Source organism: Aulonocara stuartgranti (assembly GCF_965226115.1).
Source record: "Aulonocara stuartgranti genome assembly, chromosome: 3".
NCBI classification, from domain to species: Eukaryota; Metazoa; Chordata; class Actinopteri; order Cichliformes; family Cichlidae; genus Aulonocara; species Aulonocara stuartgranti.
In genome coordinates this window covers 61490515-61511457 of record NC_138941.1, presented here as the reverse complement: position 1 = coordinate 61511457, position 20943 = coordinate 61490515, and the positions used below count along the sequence as shown (strand labels likewise).

Sequence of the window (20943 nt, the reverse complement as noted above, 5' to 3'; positions counted from 1 at the left end):
CAGAAAGGTACCGCACTAAGAGGATCACTTATAAGTAAAAAAAAAACAAAAAACAATTCTACCAAAATATGTAATTTACATAGACAGGGAAGAGTTTCATCCATCCATCAGGGAAGAGTTTCATCCATCCATCCATTCGCTTCCGCTTATCCTTTTCAGGGTCGCGGGGGGCGCTGGAGCCTATCCCAGCTGTCATAGGGCGAAAGGCGGGGTACACCCTGGACAGGTCGCCAGTCTGTCGCAGGGCCAACATACAGGGACAGACAACCATTCACATTCATACCTAGTGATCCAATTATCCAGTTATCCAATTAACCTATCCCCATAAGCTGCATGTCTTTGGACGGTGGGAGGAAGCCGGAGTACCCGGAGAGAACCCACGCAAACACGGGGAGAACATGCAAACTCCACACAGAAAGACCCCGGCCTGATGGTGGATATGTATATCCATATATGTATATGTATGTATATATATATATATATATATACACATATATACATATATGTATATGTATATGTATGTGTATATATATATATATTAGGGGTGCAACGATACAGAAAATTCACGGTTCGGTTCGATACTTTGGTGTCACGGTTCGATATTTTTTCGATACAAAAAAATGTTCATGCCTTTTTAATTTGTCATTTATTAAAATTATAAATATATATTTTAACACAAAAGTACAGTTTTTAAATTTAACCCTAACCCTTGTGCGTGTTTTTTATTTTGACAGCGAATACGCACCTGTGGACCACTTATATGCAGCCCTGGTTATTTAGCTCGTCATATTGCAGCCACAGAAATTCTTTTGTCCATGAAACCATAAAGCTTATAAAAAACCATATAAAACCATAAAACCATATATATATATATATATATATATATATATATATATATATATATATATATATATATACACATACACACGTATATATATATCTTGTTGGGTCTGTATAACTGCTAACTGCAATTCCTTCCTCTGCTTCGCTTTCCCTGTTTTACCTGCTACACTTACAGCTATTCTTTCTACCAGCATTTTACACTTAACTTCCACTAATGTCCTTTCAAATCCACATTTCTTACGCCAACAACCTACATACTGCGTGCTGCCTGGTAAAAATTTCTCCATAAATTTTACATCTCCTTCTAAGGCAGACTTACACATTTTATTCTCCATTACAAGACAACAATCAGCCACACTCACACAGACCACGTCTGGCCCGCACACACACAACATAGGCCTATCGCTTGCGTCTGCACGCACAGCTAGCGCTCTCTGTTGAAAACTCTCCAACGCCCCAAATGACGGAGATTCCGGACTCCTTCACGGCGGAGACGCCGAACCTAGGTTTTCTCCACGCCCCAAATGGCGGAGAAGTCTCTACGCCCCACACGGCGGAGAAGCCTGCGTCTCTCTCATGCGGCTAGCGCGCTCCCGTACCTGCGGTCAACGCAGGGTCACGTAGCCGCTCTCTAAGGCCTTCTGTACTCACTGTTTGTTTACGTTCATGGGAAGAGTCTCTGGATCCCGTCAATCGTCACCCATCCCGAGGGGAGGTCAGGCGCAAACTTCCCGGCCTGGTGACAAGCCAAAAACACCAGGGCTTTACGTCAATCATCCCAGACGTTGCGGTGGCGTCCTCTCCCTCTCCTCGGTGGATGCAATGTGTTAGGCTCCAGCTCCAAAGGACCAAATAAATGTTGGGTCTGTGTTTCCACAAACCCCGCTGATTCTAGAGACTTATTCATGATGAAGAAAACAAGATAGTCGATCGATCCATTACTTGCGCAAGGGAGGCCTCGTCTGTGTCCAGCACGACAAAGAACCCCATGATGGCCTCCTCTCGCTGCCTTTTATTGACAAACTTCAAACAATAGTTTACAAAACACCTTCCCTTGCAACTCCCTTTGGTTACAAAGACAAGGCACTGTATGTAAATGTATATGTGTGAACTTCTGTAAGAGTGTGTGTGTGTGTGTGTGTGTGTCAGACCTCCTGCTGACCAAAGGGTCATAAACCCAGAAAGTTTACATCAAAAGAAACAGATCTTTCAGATAGGATGTATCTACAATAAAACCTCCCCCAGCACAAAGTGGCTGGAGAGGTGGTCAGGATCAAAGGGATGGCTTTGATCCTACTGCTTAAACTAAGACTGTACAAATTTAAGAAACACAATGGCAACATTCAACAATTAGACTTAACAAGGCCTCTGGAGAACTTCAAGACATGTTGAGGAGCTAATTTAGCCATTTAAATCTAATAATAAACTAATAATAATAATAATAAATTTAAAACAGCTGTGATGGATCAAGGACACATCTAAAACCTGCAGGACACCGGCTCTCGAGGCCTGGAGTTCCCTACCCCTGGTTCAGAGAGATTCAGATCAACATAATGAACCCTCACTTTACAATATCACAGGCTTTACTGTGATATATGAAACACGTGCAGAGTCTCAGCCTATCCTACCTGCTTCCTGTCACAGAAAATGATTTCTAATAATAATAATTACTAATTTAAGAAAATACTTGTTCTATTAAATTGATTGACAGTGCTCACACATGTTCACTACAGTTCTTGTTTTGAACCACTAGATGTCAATAAACCTTCATTTTTATGGTGTGAAGAATGAAACTATATTCCTGATGTTTCACAGTTTAACATTTTTTCATATTTCAGACTTCCTGCAAGTATTTCACAATAAAAAAAAAACAACTTTTCACACTTTTTTCAATTTGAAGGGCTAAAACACTTTCCATGTGAAATGATGCAGAAATGTCTTTTTTTTTTAGCCATAAAAAGAAAACAGAATTATTATACTATTATTCAACTTCTATGGATTTCTCATTCATTATTCTGCCATAGCTCAGCCTAGTAGTATTCACCTGTAGTAATAACTTATTGATTTATAAATAATCTCTATTCATTTCAATTTTATTAATGCATAGCCAAATCACTACAACAGTTGCCTCAAGGTGCTTTATGTTGTAAAGTAAAGACCGAACAATAATACAACCCAGCCCAACCCCCTGTGAGCAAGCACTTGGCAACAGTGGGAAGGAAAAACTAGCTTTTAACAGGAAGAAATACCTGACAGATTCACACTCAGTGGCAGCTATTTCGTGTGACTGGTTGGGGGTGAGGGGAGGGAAACAGGACAAAGACACACAGTTATTAGATGCTGCTTCAGCCAGTCAGAGAATCCCCCGCCGCCCCGCCCTCTCCTCCCTGTGCAGCAAGCAGCAGGCGCACCTCGCAAACGGAGGGCGCCCTTACTCCCAGCAAATGGGCGGCAGAAAACCGATCGGTGCCTATGCTATTCCCAATATGCGCTGGCATGACATGGGGGCAGGATGAGTACAGCAATTTTTTTATTTTTTTTTTTTGCCCATGTCGCCTGTATCAAAAACCTCTACTGCATAAGGGCATAAGGAAGTTTGTCTAATGACACCTGTTGTGGATAGGCATAGCTTTGGGTCACGTGGTGTCTGTAATAATGATTGCTATATGACCTGTTCACGTCCCGAGGGAATTTTTGTGAATGAGTGGGTGATGGGGGAAGTCGACTTTTGCTGACTGTTCAAGTTTAGAATGTTTTTGATTGTTTTTTCTACGGATTTTAAGGATTTGATAACAAATAAAGGAGTTTTAACCTGGTACTTTGACTTACGTTTTAAACAGTGGGCGCGTCAACATTATTCCCCTATTCAGCTGCTCGGCGACTCAAAGGCTTGACAGTCGCCAATAAAACCTTTACAAACCACCCGATTGTGGTTAAAAGAGAGAGAAGCACAACACCACCTCCATCTCACTTCCTTTCATGTGAACTGCTCTCACTATCAGGAAAACAAAACCTAATGTTCTGACATAACAGGTCATCACCTCATCAATCATTGTCCATTAAAGCTCTCTGATTCTCCCCATGAAAGGGAATCAAAGAGCTCATGGTTAATAAAATCACATTCATATTTACTTCATATTAGATATTAGAGCTTTGATTTAATAGAAAAGCCTCGTACTGATGAGTGAAGAGGAAACCACAGTCACAGAGGAGGAGGAAGAGGAGGGTGTGCATAGAAACTGATCACTTATAAACTTTTAACTTACCAAGTGTGAAGATGGGGGAAGTTTCTGTGCTGTGGCTGCTCTGTAAGTTCCCTCTGTTTCTACAAAGTTTAGTTAAAGATACTTGCAAAAGGGAACAAAAACATTTCTCCAAAGAATGCTTTTAGGGATGTTTGGCTTTGTTACGATTAATTTGTGAGACTTACTCAGAAAGGTCGTAATGATACTCTTACAGGAAGTTTGCATGTTTTTCATTTTAATACATTTTAATACTGTTACGTCCTGCTAGGGCCGTAACAAATACAAACGTTGAAATTGTATTTAAATTCTCTTTACGTTTGAATCAATTCCTTGTTTTCAGCACTTTTTCTCCTTCCTTTGCTGACTTTTCTTCAGTGTTTTTTTTTTCACTTTGCCCTCTGATCACTTCGTTAAACCTCTCAAATTAAAAACTAACCCAAGTGTCATTTGTCTTCAGTCCTGACCTCACTGCTGATCTACACGACAAACCAAGGTCAGTGAGCTTCGTCTTTGTTAGTAAAAACTTAATTTAAGCATTCAGGTGTTGGTTTAAGGAAAAGTTTTGATTATTATTACTCATTGATGACATGCTTAAACTCTCATTTCATACAATCTGCTTCACCCCGATGCTTCACAGGGCAACATGATGGTATAAAACATGAAAAAGGTCAAACTCGTGTTGTACCAAGAGAAAAAAATAAAATAAAAGGAAAGAAAACAAACAGCTACAAAGGGAGGAGATGGTTTTAACAAGAGCTCCCATTGGTGGCCTCACTGATAATGAAAGCAGAAAAGGAGGAAGTGACGCTGTTACAGAGACAAACAGACAGTGATCGGAGCATGAGAGTAGAAAATTCATCAGCAGGTGACCAGAGCTTGTTCATCTGTGCAGTCTGGGACTATAAACTGTATATAAAAGATGGCTGAAGTCAAATGGAACAACAGTATGTTAATGATTAGTGAACTGTTTAAAGCTTTAGTTTTAGCTTCAATCGGGAACATCGTACTTAGAAGTGACCGTACTTGGGTGAGAGGTCAATGCTAAGCTATTGGCTAATGCTAGCTAGTTAGTGCTAAGTGACATCCAAAGAAAATTCTAAAATTTCAATCACTAAAACTGGAGCAGAGACATCTTATATGTGCTTTTAGAACAATTAAAAATTTCACCTCCACTTGTCAGTACCATTAAATAAATATAGCAGAAGTAGTACATTTATTTTGTAGTACACATTTAGGTTTTTATGATTAACTGTATGCAATATTTTCTTTATATAAATAAGTTTTTATTCATTAGAATTATAAAGACAAACTGTTAACTGTTTGGTAAAGTCAAGACATTCATTTAAAAATGTGTTATGAATTAAGTCATTCAAGGGTGCTCACAAGTAGATTAGAGTTGAGATAAGAATCTGTTCATATGGTCTTAATGTTTACAGCCAGTGGAGTAAAGGCATGAAGACAAAAGCCTGGAAAGGTTGGTGCTTCGAATTGGAAGCATTTGTTATTTATTAGCTCTTCTAGCTAACAGCAGCAGGCAACTTTTTCTCTCCGACTTGTGGCTTTTGTGGTCCTACAGGCGATTCTGTGTCACTGTGTATGCAAGGTAAACATGGCTGTGTGTAAAAAAAAATATTGCCTTGCTAATGAAATACCTCTTAGTTTTAAACCTAACACTGGTAATTAAACATTGTTTATTTTGAATGAATTTCGGCACTGCCAGTAATCCCAATAAGAGTCCTGCTAATCCAGATTTGATAAACCTTAAAAGTCTGTACCTGGATCAGTGTGATTGCCAAAACTGGATCACTTACATACTGTTAAAAATTCAACATTTACGGTGGAAACTTGCTTGACCTTTGTGATCAGTGCTCAGGTTGACAGTTTCTCATATCCAAGTATTTTTTCCCTGTTTCATCCAGTTCGTCTGGCTGTGAACCCAAACAGCTCTCAGTTCTTCAAAGAAAAGTCTTTGTCTCTGAGCTGTGAGGGGGCCGAAAACTCTGCTGGATGGACTCTGAGGAGAAGCACACTTGAAGGACAGAGTCACTGTGGAGATGGGTGGGGAAGATGGTCCAATTATTCCTGTAAGATCAGCATGACGCTCCCATGGGACAGTGGAGCTTACTGGTGTGAGTCCAGAGAGGGTCCCATCAGTAACATGGTTAACCTGACAGTCACTGGTAAGCTGAGTGTGTGGAGTTAGTGTTGATGAAGCTGTGTGTAAATGGATGAAATGCTGTAGTTTGTCTCTGTGTTGAGGTGGATCAGTGATCCTGCAGAGTCCTGTCCTCCCTGTGATGGAGGGAGATGACGTCACTCTGCTCTGTAAAACGAAGACCACTCCCTCCAACCTCCCAGCTGCTTTCTATAAAGATGGTGTCTTCATTGGGAGTGAGACTACAGGTCACATGACCATCCAGCATGTTTCCAGGTCTGATGAAGGCCTCTACAAGTGTGACATCAGCGGTCATGGAGAGTCTCCATCCAGCTGGATCACTGTCACAGGTGAGGAGCTTCACTCTGATTTCAGCTCTGATTTCATCCACATATTCACCTGAACAGGTGGGATTCTCTCTACAGGTAATCCAATAACCACAGTCCTGCCTACATCTACACCCCCACCACCCACTTTTACATCCCTCACCCCTGGATCAGCTTCACACCCTGATGCCCCCTCCCTCCAGCTTGAGTTCAGACTGCCTTTCCACCTGCTGGTGTTCTGTCCATACTTCATTGCCACTGTCCTCATGGTGTCTTTATGTCGACGCAGAGCCAAAGGTAACACTTTGATTCCCCTCGAATATTTTTAAAGCTCGATCTGGGATTAACTTATTCAACAGGCACTCCTTGTTTCTTTGGTAACAGCACCACCTACCTGCACTGGACAGAAGTTGCCTGACGACTTGTTTGACTGACCACTGAGCATCAAGTGTGAGATGCAGCTTAGAAAAGTCAACATAGACTCTTTGTACAAAGATATGTCTGCTTCCTGATCTTTCCCTGTTAGGTCTTAACGTCAGGCTTTTTCCATAAATCCTTTTAAAAACATTAATAGCAGTTGTTTTTGTTGCTTTTCACTTGTAAAATTTCTTAAATACATTCTTAGGATCAATATGTGACTCACCAAAGAGAGAGAGTTTTGTTTTCTTCTTTTTATGTCCATGAGTGTTTAATTGATGAATATTGTGCTCACTTCTGGTGTGCCCAAGTTTCAGTCTTCGGCCCTCTTCTCTTCATAATTTACATCCTCCTTTTTTGTACCATTTTCCGCAAATTTGATCTTCACTTTCACTGTTTTGCTGATGACATCCTGCAGGTCTGTTTCCTCCCTCCCACCTTCTCCTCTTACAGAATGCTTATCTAAAACAAAATCCTGGTTCAGCTCTAATTTTCTAAAGCTCAATGAGGATAAAACTGAAATCCTCCTTCTTGGCACAAATCCAACCTACTGAAGGCGAATCATTTCTCACTCACCATCGATAACTCCACAGTTTTCCCTTCTCCTCAGGTTAAGAGCCTTGGTGTCATCGTAGACAGTTCACTTTCCTATAAATCTCACATCAGCAATCTCACCCTTTCTGCCTATTTCCATCTACACCACATTAACAGATTACGTCCTTCTCTTTCCACCCAGTCTACATCCATTCTGGTCCATAGTCTCATTCTCTTCCTTCCTCCTTCATTTACTATAGTAATTCTCTCTTACATGGTCTCCTCCAAAAATCCCTCCAGAAGCTTCAACTGGTTCAAAATCCCTTCTACCAGCACATCACCCCCATGCTCCAGGAATTTCACTGGCTCCCAGTGTGTACAAACTTCTTCTGCTCATCTTCAAGGCCTTTCATAACCTTGCTTCTCCTTATCTTTCTGACCTGTTAAGCACCTGACCTGCCTTTTCTTATATCTCAGCTCAGAACCTGTCTGTTCAAATCTGCATATTCACTGTGAATCCACTGTTTGTTCATTTTATCTTGTGCTTTTATTTTATTGTTCTTCATTGTGTCATTGTTCTATTATGTGTTTTATCCTATTGTGCAGTGTCCTTTGGTGTCTTGAAAGGCACATTTTGAATAAAATGTATTATTGTTATTATTATTATTATGAATACTTAACCGTTGGGACCTCTCTTTTCTTTAGGATTTATATTCAGTGCTCTTTATTGGCATAAAAACAATTATGTTTTCAATTCAGTTTGATTAATGCAGCACCAAATCACAACAAAGGTTGCCTTTAGGTGCTTTATATTGTAAGTACAATGAATGTTCTCTGTACAATAATACAGAGAAAAGAGAGAAAACCACAACAATCAGATAACCTCCTATGAGCAAGCAATTTGGCGACAGTGTCGCTGAGGTTAGTTCATAGACTGCAGACTGTTAGACTTGATGGATAGGATTAACAACCTGTTAGCTGCAAATAATCATGTGCAGTTCTGAAAGCGGTCTATGAACTAACCTCAGCAAACGGCAGCTAACAATGTTAGTGGGGTGGCGAGTAGCCTTCAATAATACTAATAAATCACACAGCAGTAGTACATTCATGTCGTTGTAAAAAGCATGACAGTATATTAAGTAATCCAAAGTCTTCAGAATATGTTACTCTCATTGAGTAACTTAACCAAATACGTTACAAAATACATTTGTGTCACAGGCTGGGTCTCTGACCCAGCACTCTGAGTTCATGTTTGTATTTGTCTCATTTTGTTATGTGATTAGTTTTGTGTCATTTCCTATCTGTCTTTAGTTTGGGCAGTTATTGTTTATTGTTCCTCTGGTTTTCTATGTTTTGGGTTCTTGTATTATTCATCACGCATTAGGTTTGTTAAGTTTGTGTTGTCATGTCTAGGTTTAGTGTTTCCTGTTTTATTCTGACAGTGTCATATGTTCTTTGTTCATTGTATTTAGCGTTCCTCTCCTGGTCCTGTCATTAGGTTTATGTCAGTCAGCTGTTCCCCCATGTGTCTTCACTTCCCCTGATCACCTCATGTATGTATTTAAGCCCTTTGTTTTCTGCATGCTATTGTCGGGTCGCCTGTTTACCTCACCTCAGTCATAGGTCTAGTTTTTGGTCTCAGTACCGTTTTAGTATTTTGTTTCTTAGTGTCTTGTCAGTTTACTTTGGTTTCCTGGTTTACTTCTGCCATCATCTAATAAAGCCTCACCTTTCTGTTAAAACCTTACTACTCTTCGTCGTCATCTGCTTTTGGGTCCTGTTTCATCACACATCGGCGCACCCCGCCGTGACAATTTGGGTGCATGAATTCTGTAATCTGCAGTGGAATACATTTTAAAAGTAACCTTCCCAACACTGTACATATATATGTATATGCTATATTTATGCTTTTATTCATCTAATAAATAAAGTTTTGTTTTTTCAATAAAGAGGCACTCACAGTGTTTTTCCACTCATCAGTTAGATGGAAAGTCCGTGTGCTTATTGTGGTCTGGCTGTGGTTGACAGGGCGACACATTCTCACATCCTCTTTGAGTTTGTTTTTTTGTTCTTTTGCTTACTTTTACTGAACACTGCAGACTCAACACACTGAGCCCGTGAAGCCGAAGTCTGGGTTTACGCTTCAGATCTCCTTTACATGATGCCTCTGTCCTCCTAAATTGTAAAACAAAGACTATATGTGCTCGTTTACGCTTGTGGAGAGTTTCAGGCTTTCAAAGTGCGGACATTGTGACTCCTCCTCAGAACATCTGCTGTGGTTTCTGTGGTTTTTGCTCCTCTACAGGCTTTTCAGAAAAATGCTTTCTAAACTTGGCTGCAGGTTTAAAACTGCCCCCCTGCTGGGCTGGGAGTCCTGCAGCTACGTTACTTTAAATAAGCACAATCATCCTCTGTAAAAACTCTTCGAAGTAGAGCCTGTGACTGTCCACTGTGCTCGACAAAATAAGCCGCTATTTTCCACTGCCATAATTTTTTAAAATTCCTTGGCTCTGCTGGAGTAACTTTGCATGACTCAGAACTGAAAATAATCCTCCTTTATTTTGTACTGGGCATCTGTGCAGAACCTTAGTTCTAGAGTTCAACCTTGTGAACTCTCCACTAGGAAGAAACAGTCACATTATTTACTTATGAGTGCTAAAACACTGCAAAATGCTCCAGTAATATCTACTCATCCCCAACCCATTGAGTCAGATGGCCGCCCCTATGGGCTCAAAATGTGGTCATAAATATTTTGTACTTGTAAAAAAGATTTGTGTAAAAAGAATTTGTGTGTGCGTAAAAAAAAGCATATAAAAGGGCATTTATTCCCTTCAAAGACCTGCAGTTCAAAAAAGCGCCCCTCCGACAGTCAAACCCATCTGTTCTCTGATTGGATTGTTACATTTGTGATTGACATGACATTGACCAATCAGATGAAAGGAAGAAAAATAGGGTCAAAATTCGCACTTGTAACTTGCAGGGGTTTTTTTTCTAAGTCCACACACAAATCTCTTTTACGCACACACAAATCTCTTTTACGCACACACAAATCTTTTTTACACACACAAATCTTTTTTACGCACACACAAATCTTTTTTACGCACACACAAATCTTTTTTACGCATACAAATCTCTTTTATGCACACACAAATCTCTTTTACGCACACACAAATCTTTTTTACGCACACACTAATCTTTTTTACGCATACAAATCTCTTTTATGCACACACTAATCTTTTTTACACATACAAATCTCTTTTACGCACACACTAATCTTTTTTACGCATACAAATCTCTTTTATGCACACACTAATCTTTTTTACACATACAAATCTCTTTTACGCACACACAAATCTCTTTTACGCACACACAAATCTTTTTTACGCATACAAATCTCTTTTATGCACACACTAATCTTTTTTACACATACAAATCTCTTTTACGCACACACAAATCTTTTTTACACATACAAATCTCTTTTATGCACACACTAATCTTTTTTACACATACAAATCTCTTTTACGCACACACAAATCTTTTTTACACATACAAATCTCTTTTATGCACACACTAATCTTTTTTACACATACAAATCTCTTTTACGCACACACAAATCTTTTTTACGCACACACAAATCTTTTTTACACACACAAATCTCTTTTACGCACACACAAATCTCTTTTACGCACACACAAATCTCTTTTACGCACACACAAATCTTTTTTACGCACACACAAATCTTTTTTACGCACACACAAATCTTCTTTACACATACAAATCTCTTTTACGCACACACAAATCTTTTTTACACACACAAATCTTTTTTACGCACACACAAATCTTTTTTACGCACACACAAATCTTTTTTACGCATACAAATCTCTTTTATGCACACACAAATCTCTTTTACGCACACACAAATCTTTTTTACGCACACACTAATCTTTTTTACGCATACAAATCTCTTTTATGCACACACTAATCTTTTTTACACATACAAATCTCTTTTACGCACACACTAATCTTTTTTACGCATACAAATCTCTTTTATGCACACACTAATCTTTTTTACACATACAAATCTCTTTTACGCACACACAAATCTCTTTTACGCACACACAAATCTTTTTTACGCATACAAATCTCTTTTATGCACACACTAATCTTTTTTACACATACAAATCTCTTTTACGCACACACAAATCTTTTTTACACATACAAATCTCTTTTATGCACACACTAATCTTTTTTACACATACAAATCTCTTTTACGCACACACAAATCTTTTTTACACATACAAATCTCTTTTATGCACACACTAATCTTTTTTACACATACAAATCTCTTTTACGCACACACAAATCTTTTTTACGCACACACAAATCTTTTTTACACACACAAATCTCTTTTACGCACACACAAATCTCTTTTACGCACACACAAATCTCTTTTACGCACACACAAATCTTTTTTACGCACACACAAATCTTTTTTACGCACACACAAATCTTCTTTACACATACAAATCTCTTTTACGCACACACTAATCTTTTTTACACATACAAATCCCTTTTACGCACACACAAATCTCTTTTACACACACACAAATCTTTTTTACACACACAAATCTCTTTTACGCACACACAAATCTTTTTTACGCACACACAAATCTTTTTTACACATACAAATTTCTTTTACACACACAAATCTCTTTTACGCACACACAAATCTCTTTTACGCACACACAAATCTTTTTTACACATACAAATCTCTTTTACGCACACACTAATCTTTTTTACACATACAAATCCCTTTTACGCACACACAAATCTCTTTTACACACACACAAATCTTTTTTACACACACAAATCTCTTTTACGCACACACAAATCTTTTTTACGCACACACAAATCTTTTTTACACATACAAATTTCTTTTACACACACAAATCTCTTTTACGCACACACAAATCTCTTTTACGCACACACAAATCTTTTTTACACATACAAATCTCTTTTACGCACACACAAATCTTTTTTACACACACAAATCTCTTTTACGCACACACAAATCTCTTTTACGCACACACAAATCTCTTTTACGCACACACAAATCTTTTTTACGCACACACAAATCTTCTTTACACATACAAATCTCTTTTACGCACACACTAATCTTTTTTACACATACAAATCCCTTTTACGCACACACAAATCTCTTTTACACACACACAAATCTTTTTTACACACACAAATCTCTTTTACGCACACACAAATCTTTTTTACGCACACACAAATCTTTTTTACACATACAAATTTCTTTTACACACACACTAATCTTTTTTACACATACAAATCTCTTTTACGCACACACAAATCTTTTTTACGCACACACAAATCTTTTTTACACATACAAATCTCTTTTACGCACACACAAATCTTTTTTACACATACAAATCTCTTTTACGCACACACAAATCTTTTTTACAAGTACAAAATATTTATGACCACATTTTGAGCCCATATGCCCCTCCCTGAACCTGGTTCTGCTGGAGGTTTCTTCCTGTTAAAGGGGAGTTTTTCCTTGCCATTGTTGCCAAAGCGCTTGCTCATAACACTAATGATTAATCAAGATTTAGGAAGGTCAGAGCCAAACTGGTACATCTGTTTCACAACGGATGTGATCATTCTCAGTCCGAAGGAAAGGCTTATGTCCAGGGATTGACCTCCTCAGACTCATCAGATGTATTTTTGTCCACTAGTGGATCTGTATCGTCCTCAGGAAGATGCTCATCCATATTGCTTTGCTGTTCTGGTTCTTCCTCATCTTCAGCAAAGATATGATCCCCATTTCATACTCATCACAAACATCATGACTTTCACCAGAGCATTTTATAATTTAGTGAAATTCTATTTTTTTGTGTCTTTCTGTCTAATTAGAGATTCCTGACAAAGTCAAATAAAACCTTGGTCCAATAAACAAATTTAAAAGAGACTTTTATGCATCTAAAAACTAAAAGCTGGGCAGGGTTTTTTTTAACACAACAGGAAGGTTTTTGTTTTACCAGTTTCACCATGAAATAGACATGAAATTAACAGCCATCACATTGCCAGCTGTGTGACACCTGTTTTTGACTCCACTGAAGCTCCTCTGGCACAGTTGTTTTTGTGTGCTGCCACCTCCTGGCAGCTTCCTGTCACTGCTCAGTTTGTCCTGAAGCTGAGCAGCTCCACAATGAACACAGGTCAGTGTTTAAAGATGGATATTTATTGAATAAACTGGAATTCATTTTATTAGTCATAATGCTGATTTCCGCTCACACTGGGAATAAAGTGGGTAAGAGTTTGACGATAGATAGATAGATAGATAGATAGATAGATAGATAGATAGATAGATAGATAGATAGATAGATAGATAGATAGATAGATAGATAGATAGATAGATAGATAGATATACACACACAACTTCTTCCTCCTATCTGCTTATCATCTGTATTTGTGATGGACCATCACCCTGATCCTGGACTGTCAGGCTACAGACAACCAACCAGGACATTTCACTCACTCAGCAGCTCACGTATCATGTCTCACGTGAAGAAAGTTGGAAACGAAACTCAATGGACTGTTGGCAGTTAGCTGACATACTTTTAAAGTGAGAAAAAATGATTTGAAGAAACAGAGGGATAATCTGGGAACAAGACACAGGAGGAGAGCACAGCTGGGAGCAATCACAAACACCGAGACACAAAACTGAAAACACTAACATAACACACAAGACTGTATCCCCAAGGACACATGGTGTAATGCCTTTATTTTTCAGGGCTGTGCCCACTTATACTACACTATATAACTTTATAATACTTATTAATAAAAAGCATAGCATTATTGAGGCACTGCAAATGATCTAATCTTAACAGGATCCACATACGTATTTGAGCAGCTATTCCCCAGCAAAAACCGCTCACGCCTCACAGACGACAGCTTACAGTCCTGCGTAGGGATGGGCACCGGTGTCCGGTGCCATGATGGGACCGGTTCTGACATAAACGGTAGTAACCAGACCGAAAAGCAGCACACATTTCGGTGCTTTATTTCGGTGCTTTTTTTTCCTGAGCTGTGATACACTTTAGATTCTAGCCAATAATTTTACATTTCCGAGGATAGTAGGCGGGTCCAGGTACCTACGTTCTTTTAGAGCAGAGCTACAGATTAAAAATGCCCAAGACGAAGCGGTCAAAAGTCTTGCTGTACTTCACAGCAAAATATGCAAACTCAGCAGCCTGCAACAAGTACTTTAAGCTGATACTGTGATACTGTCAAAGGAGGTAACACCTCAAATCCGATGAAACACCTGGCGACGCATAGCGTTTTTGTTTTTTTTAAAGCCGAGAAATGCGCCATATTTGATAGCTTGCTGCGAGACCTCACACCGTGCACATCTACTGCGGTTGTCCTGCGTAAAGATGAAAGTGACTTCGTACAGCCCCGGTCTGCTAACACTGTGCGTAGAGGTTCATGAGCAGAAGTCCCACTGTAAACATATCACGGCAGACCCGACGATGTTTAATAACGAAGAACATTAAAACATTACTGTTGGCCACATGTCGGCAAAGTTATGTGACATTAGTGATGTTTGTACTTTCAGCGTCAGCTTGGTTTTTAAAGCCTTTGCTTTATACGCCGTTAGATAGTCGACCTCAATCTTACAGAGAATCTGACGATTTTGTGGATAATTAAAGTCAGTCATACATCCACAAACACAACAAGCTGAAAGTCAGTGATGCTGCTCGGTCTGCAGTCCTGAATATCACGGCACAAGCAGGATTCACTGCACTGTTAATGTGAGCTATGTTATATTGCTGCCTCTGTTCGGTGGTGTCGAGCCAAACGGACTTTAACGTGTGTTTGAACGAGCTGACGGTTCAAACTTAATACAGTATGCTCGGATATAAAGCCTGACGGATAGCAGATGGTCAAGATATTGGTGGCACATACGACACGTGTACGACATGGGTATGCTGATATACTTATTTCATACATTTATATCTCATAAATTCTTTTTATGCATCTCTCACATTTATTTTGCTGAAGGTGGCATTTAGACTTTTAACAGTGGTTGCACTTTGTGTTTGTCTGTGTAGGACAAGTCCTTCGAGAAATGTCAAAGGGTATCATCACGTTGTTTCCATACCTGGCTTATCCTAGGAGAAGGTTTGGCTATGTAAGTACAAGCTTGGCTATGGGTTGAGTAATACTGAAGCTGGGGTTGTTTTTTTTTTTGCATGTCTTCCATCTGTGCTGCATTTTATATTAACTCTGATAGTGGAGCTATCAGGTAGCTCAACTGTAGATGCCGCCTCTGTATCCACCCCTCCTGGGTGTGGAGAGTGGAGCGGATGTACATAAAGAGAGACAGAGTGGTGTCCTCACAGAGACACCAACAGACAGATCTGTCCAAGTACTGCAGATCCACCAGATAGTCTCCTGAACATCAGCTTTCATCCTCCATCAGAGCTGCAGAAGGTAAGATGAGCTGCGCACTTGTACTCTTATTCTTCCTCTAACACAGGGGTCTCAAACTGAAGTCCTCGAGGGCTGGTGACTTGAAACATATCCATGTGTCCCTGTTGCAACACACCTGAATGTAATTAGTAGGTCATTGGCAAGAGTATAGAACTTGACTGCATGCTGAAGTGGCAACCCCTAACGCTACTCAATTAAATTTAAATAAATGTAAGTGTTTGGAAAATTGTACTTCTAAAAGTACTTTTATTGCACCATGTTCATTCACTCATGAGCTGCTGTAACGTGAATCAAATGGCTGAATTTCCACCTCAGCATGCAGTAGAGTTCTATCGAGTCTGCTAATGACATACTAATTGTATTCAGGTAAGTTGCAACAGGGACACATTGAAAAGATTCAATACACCGACCCTCGAGGACTGGAGTTTGAGACCCCTGCTCCAACAGGACTGCTCAGCTGGCATAGATACCACACATCAATTTTATGCCTGTTAACAAGCTGCATAAGCTGGACAATACACATACAGAAACAGTTTGAGATCAACATGCAGCTCTGAGGCCTTATCAACAGATATAACAGATAAAGTTAAGGAAACACGAACATAAACTTTAGATTTTTTTCATTTCATTTAACTATTTATTTTTATCTTCATTTAAAAAATAAATTCAGTGTTTTTGGCTCATAGTAATCACTCCTCTTGTGCTTTTGTCCTAATTGGATTGACTGTAAGATACTCAAAACCTGTTATTGTGATGACGTCCTGATCACTTTTAAATCACCTTATACTTATTCTCGTATGGCTTTAAAAGCTAAGACCTTTTTCTTTCTTCTTTACCCAAAAACTAGGTTTGCAAGTCCTTGAATATCAATGGCGTCTCAGATTACCCACATTTTTCTTTACAAAAGACATCAACTTATTCCACGAGTGTCTGGTTACCAAGGTTTTTCAGTACCAGGAATCCCTGTCTCCTTTGTTTTGTGCCATGTTATTACTTAATAAAGACATGCTTCAGAACTCTTAAGCTGCATCTTTCAACACTTACTAGAGCATAGGGCAAACGGTATTAACTTAATTCTTTACTTGTGAATAGAACACCTTAAATTTGTGCTGAATTCATATAGAACATTTATTGTGTGAATATCAACATTGCTATTTTAAATATTATAACAGCATATTTTTACTACGTCTCAATCATCCAGGTAAGTAAATCTCCAAAAGTTGATTCTGTTCATCTGGACGTAGCGTTTTGTGGGAGAAATGTTTCATCACTCATCCAAGTGACTTCTTCAGTCTCAGCTGACTGCAGGTTTCGCCAATCGTATAAACAGCACATTTGCATAATGACTGAAACCAGCCCACTGAAGGAACAATGGGCTGGGAGGTCAGTTCGTTAATTTTTACTGTGCAAATTCTCATGACCACAACAACCACTGACCAAAACCCACTGATCAATGGCCACTTATTAATGACCATGAGTACCATTCACAGAGAGTTGGGGAATGGCCGCAATCACAACATTGATTGTAACATTGTAAGATGGTGAAAGATGTACCCTTAGCCCCCCTTCTCAATTCAGAGATGGTGATCCCGCATGTGTCAGGAGGATCAGAGCAGTTGAGACGCATTTTTCTAAACATGCATTCTGTAGCTTTTAAACCCCAAAACACGCTGCGCCAAAAATTGGTCCACCCCAAGGATCGGGTCCCCCGACACAAACAGAGCAACATAGTGTACGCTGTTAAGTGCCAGGAGGATTGCCAGGATTTATACATTGGGGAAACCAAACAACCTCTGGCGAAGCGGATGCACAACACAGAAGAGCTACCGTGTCAGGCCGAGACTCTGCAGTCTATTTACACCTAAAGGCCAGTGGACACTCTTTCAAGGATGAGGGTGTACACATCCTGGACAGGGAGGAACGCTGGTTTGAGCGCAGAGTTAAGGAGGCCATTTAAGTGAAAAGGGAAAGACCACCTCTGAATCGAGGAGGGGGCCTAAGGGTACATCTTTCACCATCTTACAATGCTGTGATTGCAGCCATTCCCCAACTCTCTGTGAATGGGACTCATGGCCATTGATCAGTGGACTTTGATCAGTGGGTTTTGGTCAGTGGTTGTTGATCAATGGTCATGAGAATTTGCATAATTAAGATTAACCTCCTAAGATCCAAACTCTTCCATGGCATACATTTTTAATTTCTCTTTGATATTTGGGCATATTGGGGCCCGATGAATGTAAAAACAAAGAATTACCAGATCATTTTTTTTACCTTATTTTTGTTTTTAAGAGAAATCAGAGCCACATAAGGATATTTGATTAAAATTTTGATAGAACAGTAGCAGTATAGTGTCCTCGTAAGTTGATATCAGGCCCTTGTAGAGCAAAATTGAGTATTTTGGTCTAAATAACCCAAAATGTGATGTCCACGTATGTGGACGGCAGGTAGGAGGTTAAGGAACTGACCTCACAGCCCATTGTTCCTTCAGTGGGCTGGTTTCAGTCATTATGCAAATGTACTGTTTATACGATTGGGGAAACCTGCAGTCAGCTGAGACTGAAGAAGTCACTTGGATGAGTGACCAAATGTTTCTCCCACAAAACGCTACGTCCAGATGAACAGAATCAACTTTTGGAGATATTTTTACTACATTTTTGTCTTAACCAAATTTTGCTTGTTGGGAATCTTCCACATTTCCATTTTTGTTGGTACCAAATTCTTCAAAAATAAACAGGTTCGTTCAAACTTTAGATGTCCATTAAATGACTCAATAAAACTGTAATACTTTTTTAAGCAGAATTAAAAAGTGACTCCTATCACCCACAACCGCACTGTATCACAAAGACACACACAAGTTAATACGCTCGAGGCAAATAGCAAACTGTACATATCAAAAGGAAATAATGTATGGTATTTATCAGTCCATATATCAAGTCACAAATGATTATATTTTCTTCTTTGGATGGTGAGGGTTTCAAACATTTAGATAAACAAATGGAAACTTACAGACATTTCATCCACCTTGTGGGATGATGTACAATATTAGGATGAATACCAAGTTTTGATGATGGGAGAATGGGATTGTGACTTTCTATCCAATCAGAGATATCCAACTACGTGTGTGGTGTGTCTTACAGCTCCGTCGCCTGATTGGCTCTCTGCAACATGCTCCACCCCCTGCTCATCCTGTCTCTTCTCAGCTTGCTGACAGCAGGTAAGCTAAAACAGCTGGCAGTCAATTAAAAGCCATTTGGGGGTGACATTTAGTTTGTGACCGGCATTTTTTTTCCTTAAAAGAATATTTGATCTTTGTGATAAAATAGCTTGATCAGGACCTGACAATAATGTGTGATATTTTGCATGTGTGTCTGTTATGATTATCTGGGTCTCACACAAAGACCAAAATCACTCCTCTTCAGAAGGAAGTTACCTCGATCATTTACCTTTGATCATTCTCCATTTGAATTTATACTGAAAGTCATGTCCTATTCATGTATTTAGGAGATCTTCATTTACCCTGAAAAAAATCCTAGTGTCTTACTATTCATCACTGATTGAAGTAAATAAGAACAGCCCTAGGTTTCTCTTCAGCACGGTAACCAAGCTGACAAAAAGTCATTTATGTTGAGCAAACCATTCCTTTAACATTAACTAACAAGGACTTCATGAATTTCTTCACACATAAAACCAATCAAGGAAAAAGTATTTGTGACAATTATGTACAGCTGCTTTCAGTACCATTTACCATCCACTGACACTGCTCTGTTTTGTGTGGTCAACCACTTCATGGCTGAGTTGCAGTCATTGCCAATCGCAAGTGGTATCTTGTCACGGTACCGGGTGGCTTTAGCTCAGGAAGGTTGGTTGTTCGATCCCTGGCTCCTCTAGTCTGCATGCCAAGTATCCTTGGGCAAGATACTAACCCCAAGTTGGTCTCTGATGCATCCTTTGGAGGATGAATGTGTGTGAATACGGTTAAACAGCACTGAGCTTGGAGAAAGTGCTCGTGTGACTGGGTGAATGTGGCATGTTGTATACAGCGCTTTGAGTACTCTAGGAGAGTAGAAAGGCGCTATATAAGAATCTTTACAATATAAATTTACCATTTACCATGCTGGAATTCACTAAGCTCCTCAAAGTGACCCATTCTTTTCAAATGTTTGTAGAAGCCATCTGCATGGCTAGGACAAAACAAAATATATTCAAAGGATATTTTATTCGGACAAAATTGAATTCTTAAAAAAAAAAAAAACCTTAGATTGAAAACTATTCTCTAATTGACTTCATCAAACAATGTAGTGTCATGTCTTCCCATTTAAATCAGAATACAAAACTCATAGGGGCCCACTCACAAATGCATGGCTGAAACGGTCCAAACAATTCTCTTTAAATTAGAAAAGTCATATCTTTCAATCATAGCACATAGCTCAGGTTATGGAGAAGGTCATCTGCGAATCGAAAGGTTGGTGGTGATTTGATCTCCATGTGCTGAAGTCTGCATACCAACTACAGGGCAATCTGCAGGGCAAAATCCCAAGTTGCTCACTGATGCGTCCATCAGAGTATGAATGTGTGTGAATGTTAGATAGAAAAATGTGAGTAAGAAAAGTTGTGTCACATGCTTTAAATGCTCAGAGTAGAAAAGTGAAAACTGGGTTTGAAAGTCCTTGAATATCAATGGTGTCTAAGATTACCCACATTTTTCTTTACCAAAGACATCAACTTTTTCCACGAGTGTCTAGTTACCAAAGTTTTTCACTACCAGAAATACCCGTCTCCTCCCGGCGCTGTAACTAACCCGCTGAACGGCATACCTGAGCTTACTTTGAATAATTAATCTTATACAAAACTCTGCTTATCGCTGCCCACGTCTCGAAGGAAACTCGATCCACGGATGACC

General features: G+C 39.3%; 1 protein-coding gene across 1 annotated transcript; it reads left to right on the top strand.

Moving 5' to 3' along the window:
- The first annotated feature begins 3944 nt into the window (after positions 1-3944).
- LOC309704043 (low affinity immunoglobulin gamma Fc region receptor III-like) lies at positions 3945-9473 on the top strand. Its single transcript, XM_082528996.1, has 6 exons — positions 3945-4151; positions 4546-4581; positions 6008-6268; positions 6348-6593; positions 6669-6866; positions 6954-9473. The coding sequence occupies exons 1-6, from the start codon at positions 4121-4123 to the stop codon at positions 7001-7003; spliced, it is 822 nt and encodes a 273-aa protein (XP_082385122.1). The 5' UTR covers positions 3945-4120; the 3' UTR covers positions 7004-9473.
- The last annotated feature ends 11470 nt before the right edge of the window (positions 9474-20943 follow it).

What these genes read in the sequence shown, in the direction of transcription:
- LOC309704043 (XM_082528996.1), top strand. Translation starts at nt 4,121, where the DNA reads ATGGGGGAAGTTTCTGTGCTGTGGCTGCTCT. An exon ending in GATCTACACGACAAACCAAG is followed by an intron (nt 4,582 to 6,007) that starts GTCAGTGAGCTT and finishes TGTTTCATCCAG; the next exon opens with TTCGTCTGGCTGTGAACCCA. An exon ending in CAGCTGGATCACTGTCACAG is followed by an intron (nt 6,594 to 6,668) that starts GTGAGGAGCTTC and finishes TTCTCTCTACAG; the next exon opens with GTAATCCAATAACCACAGTC.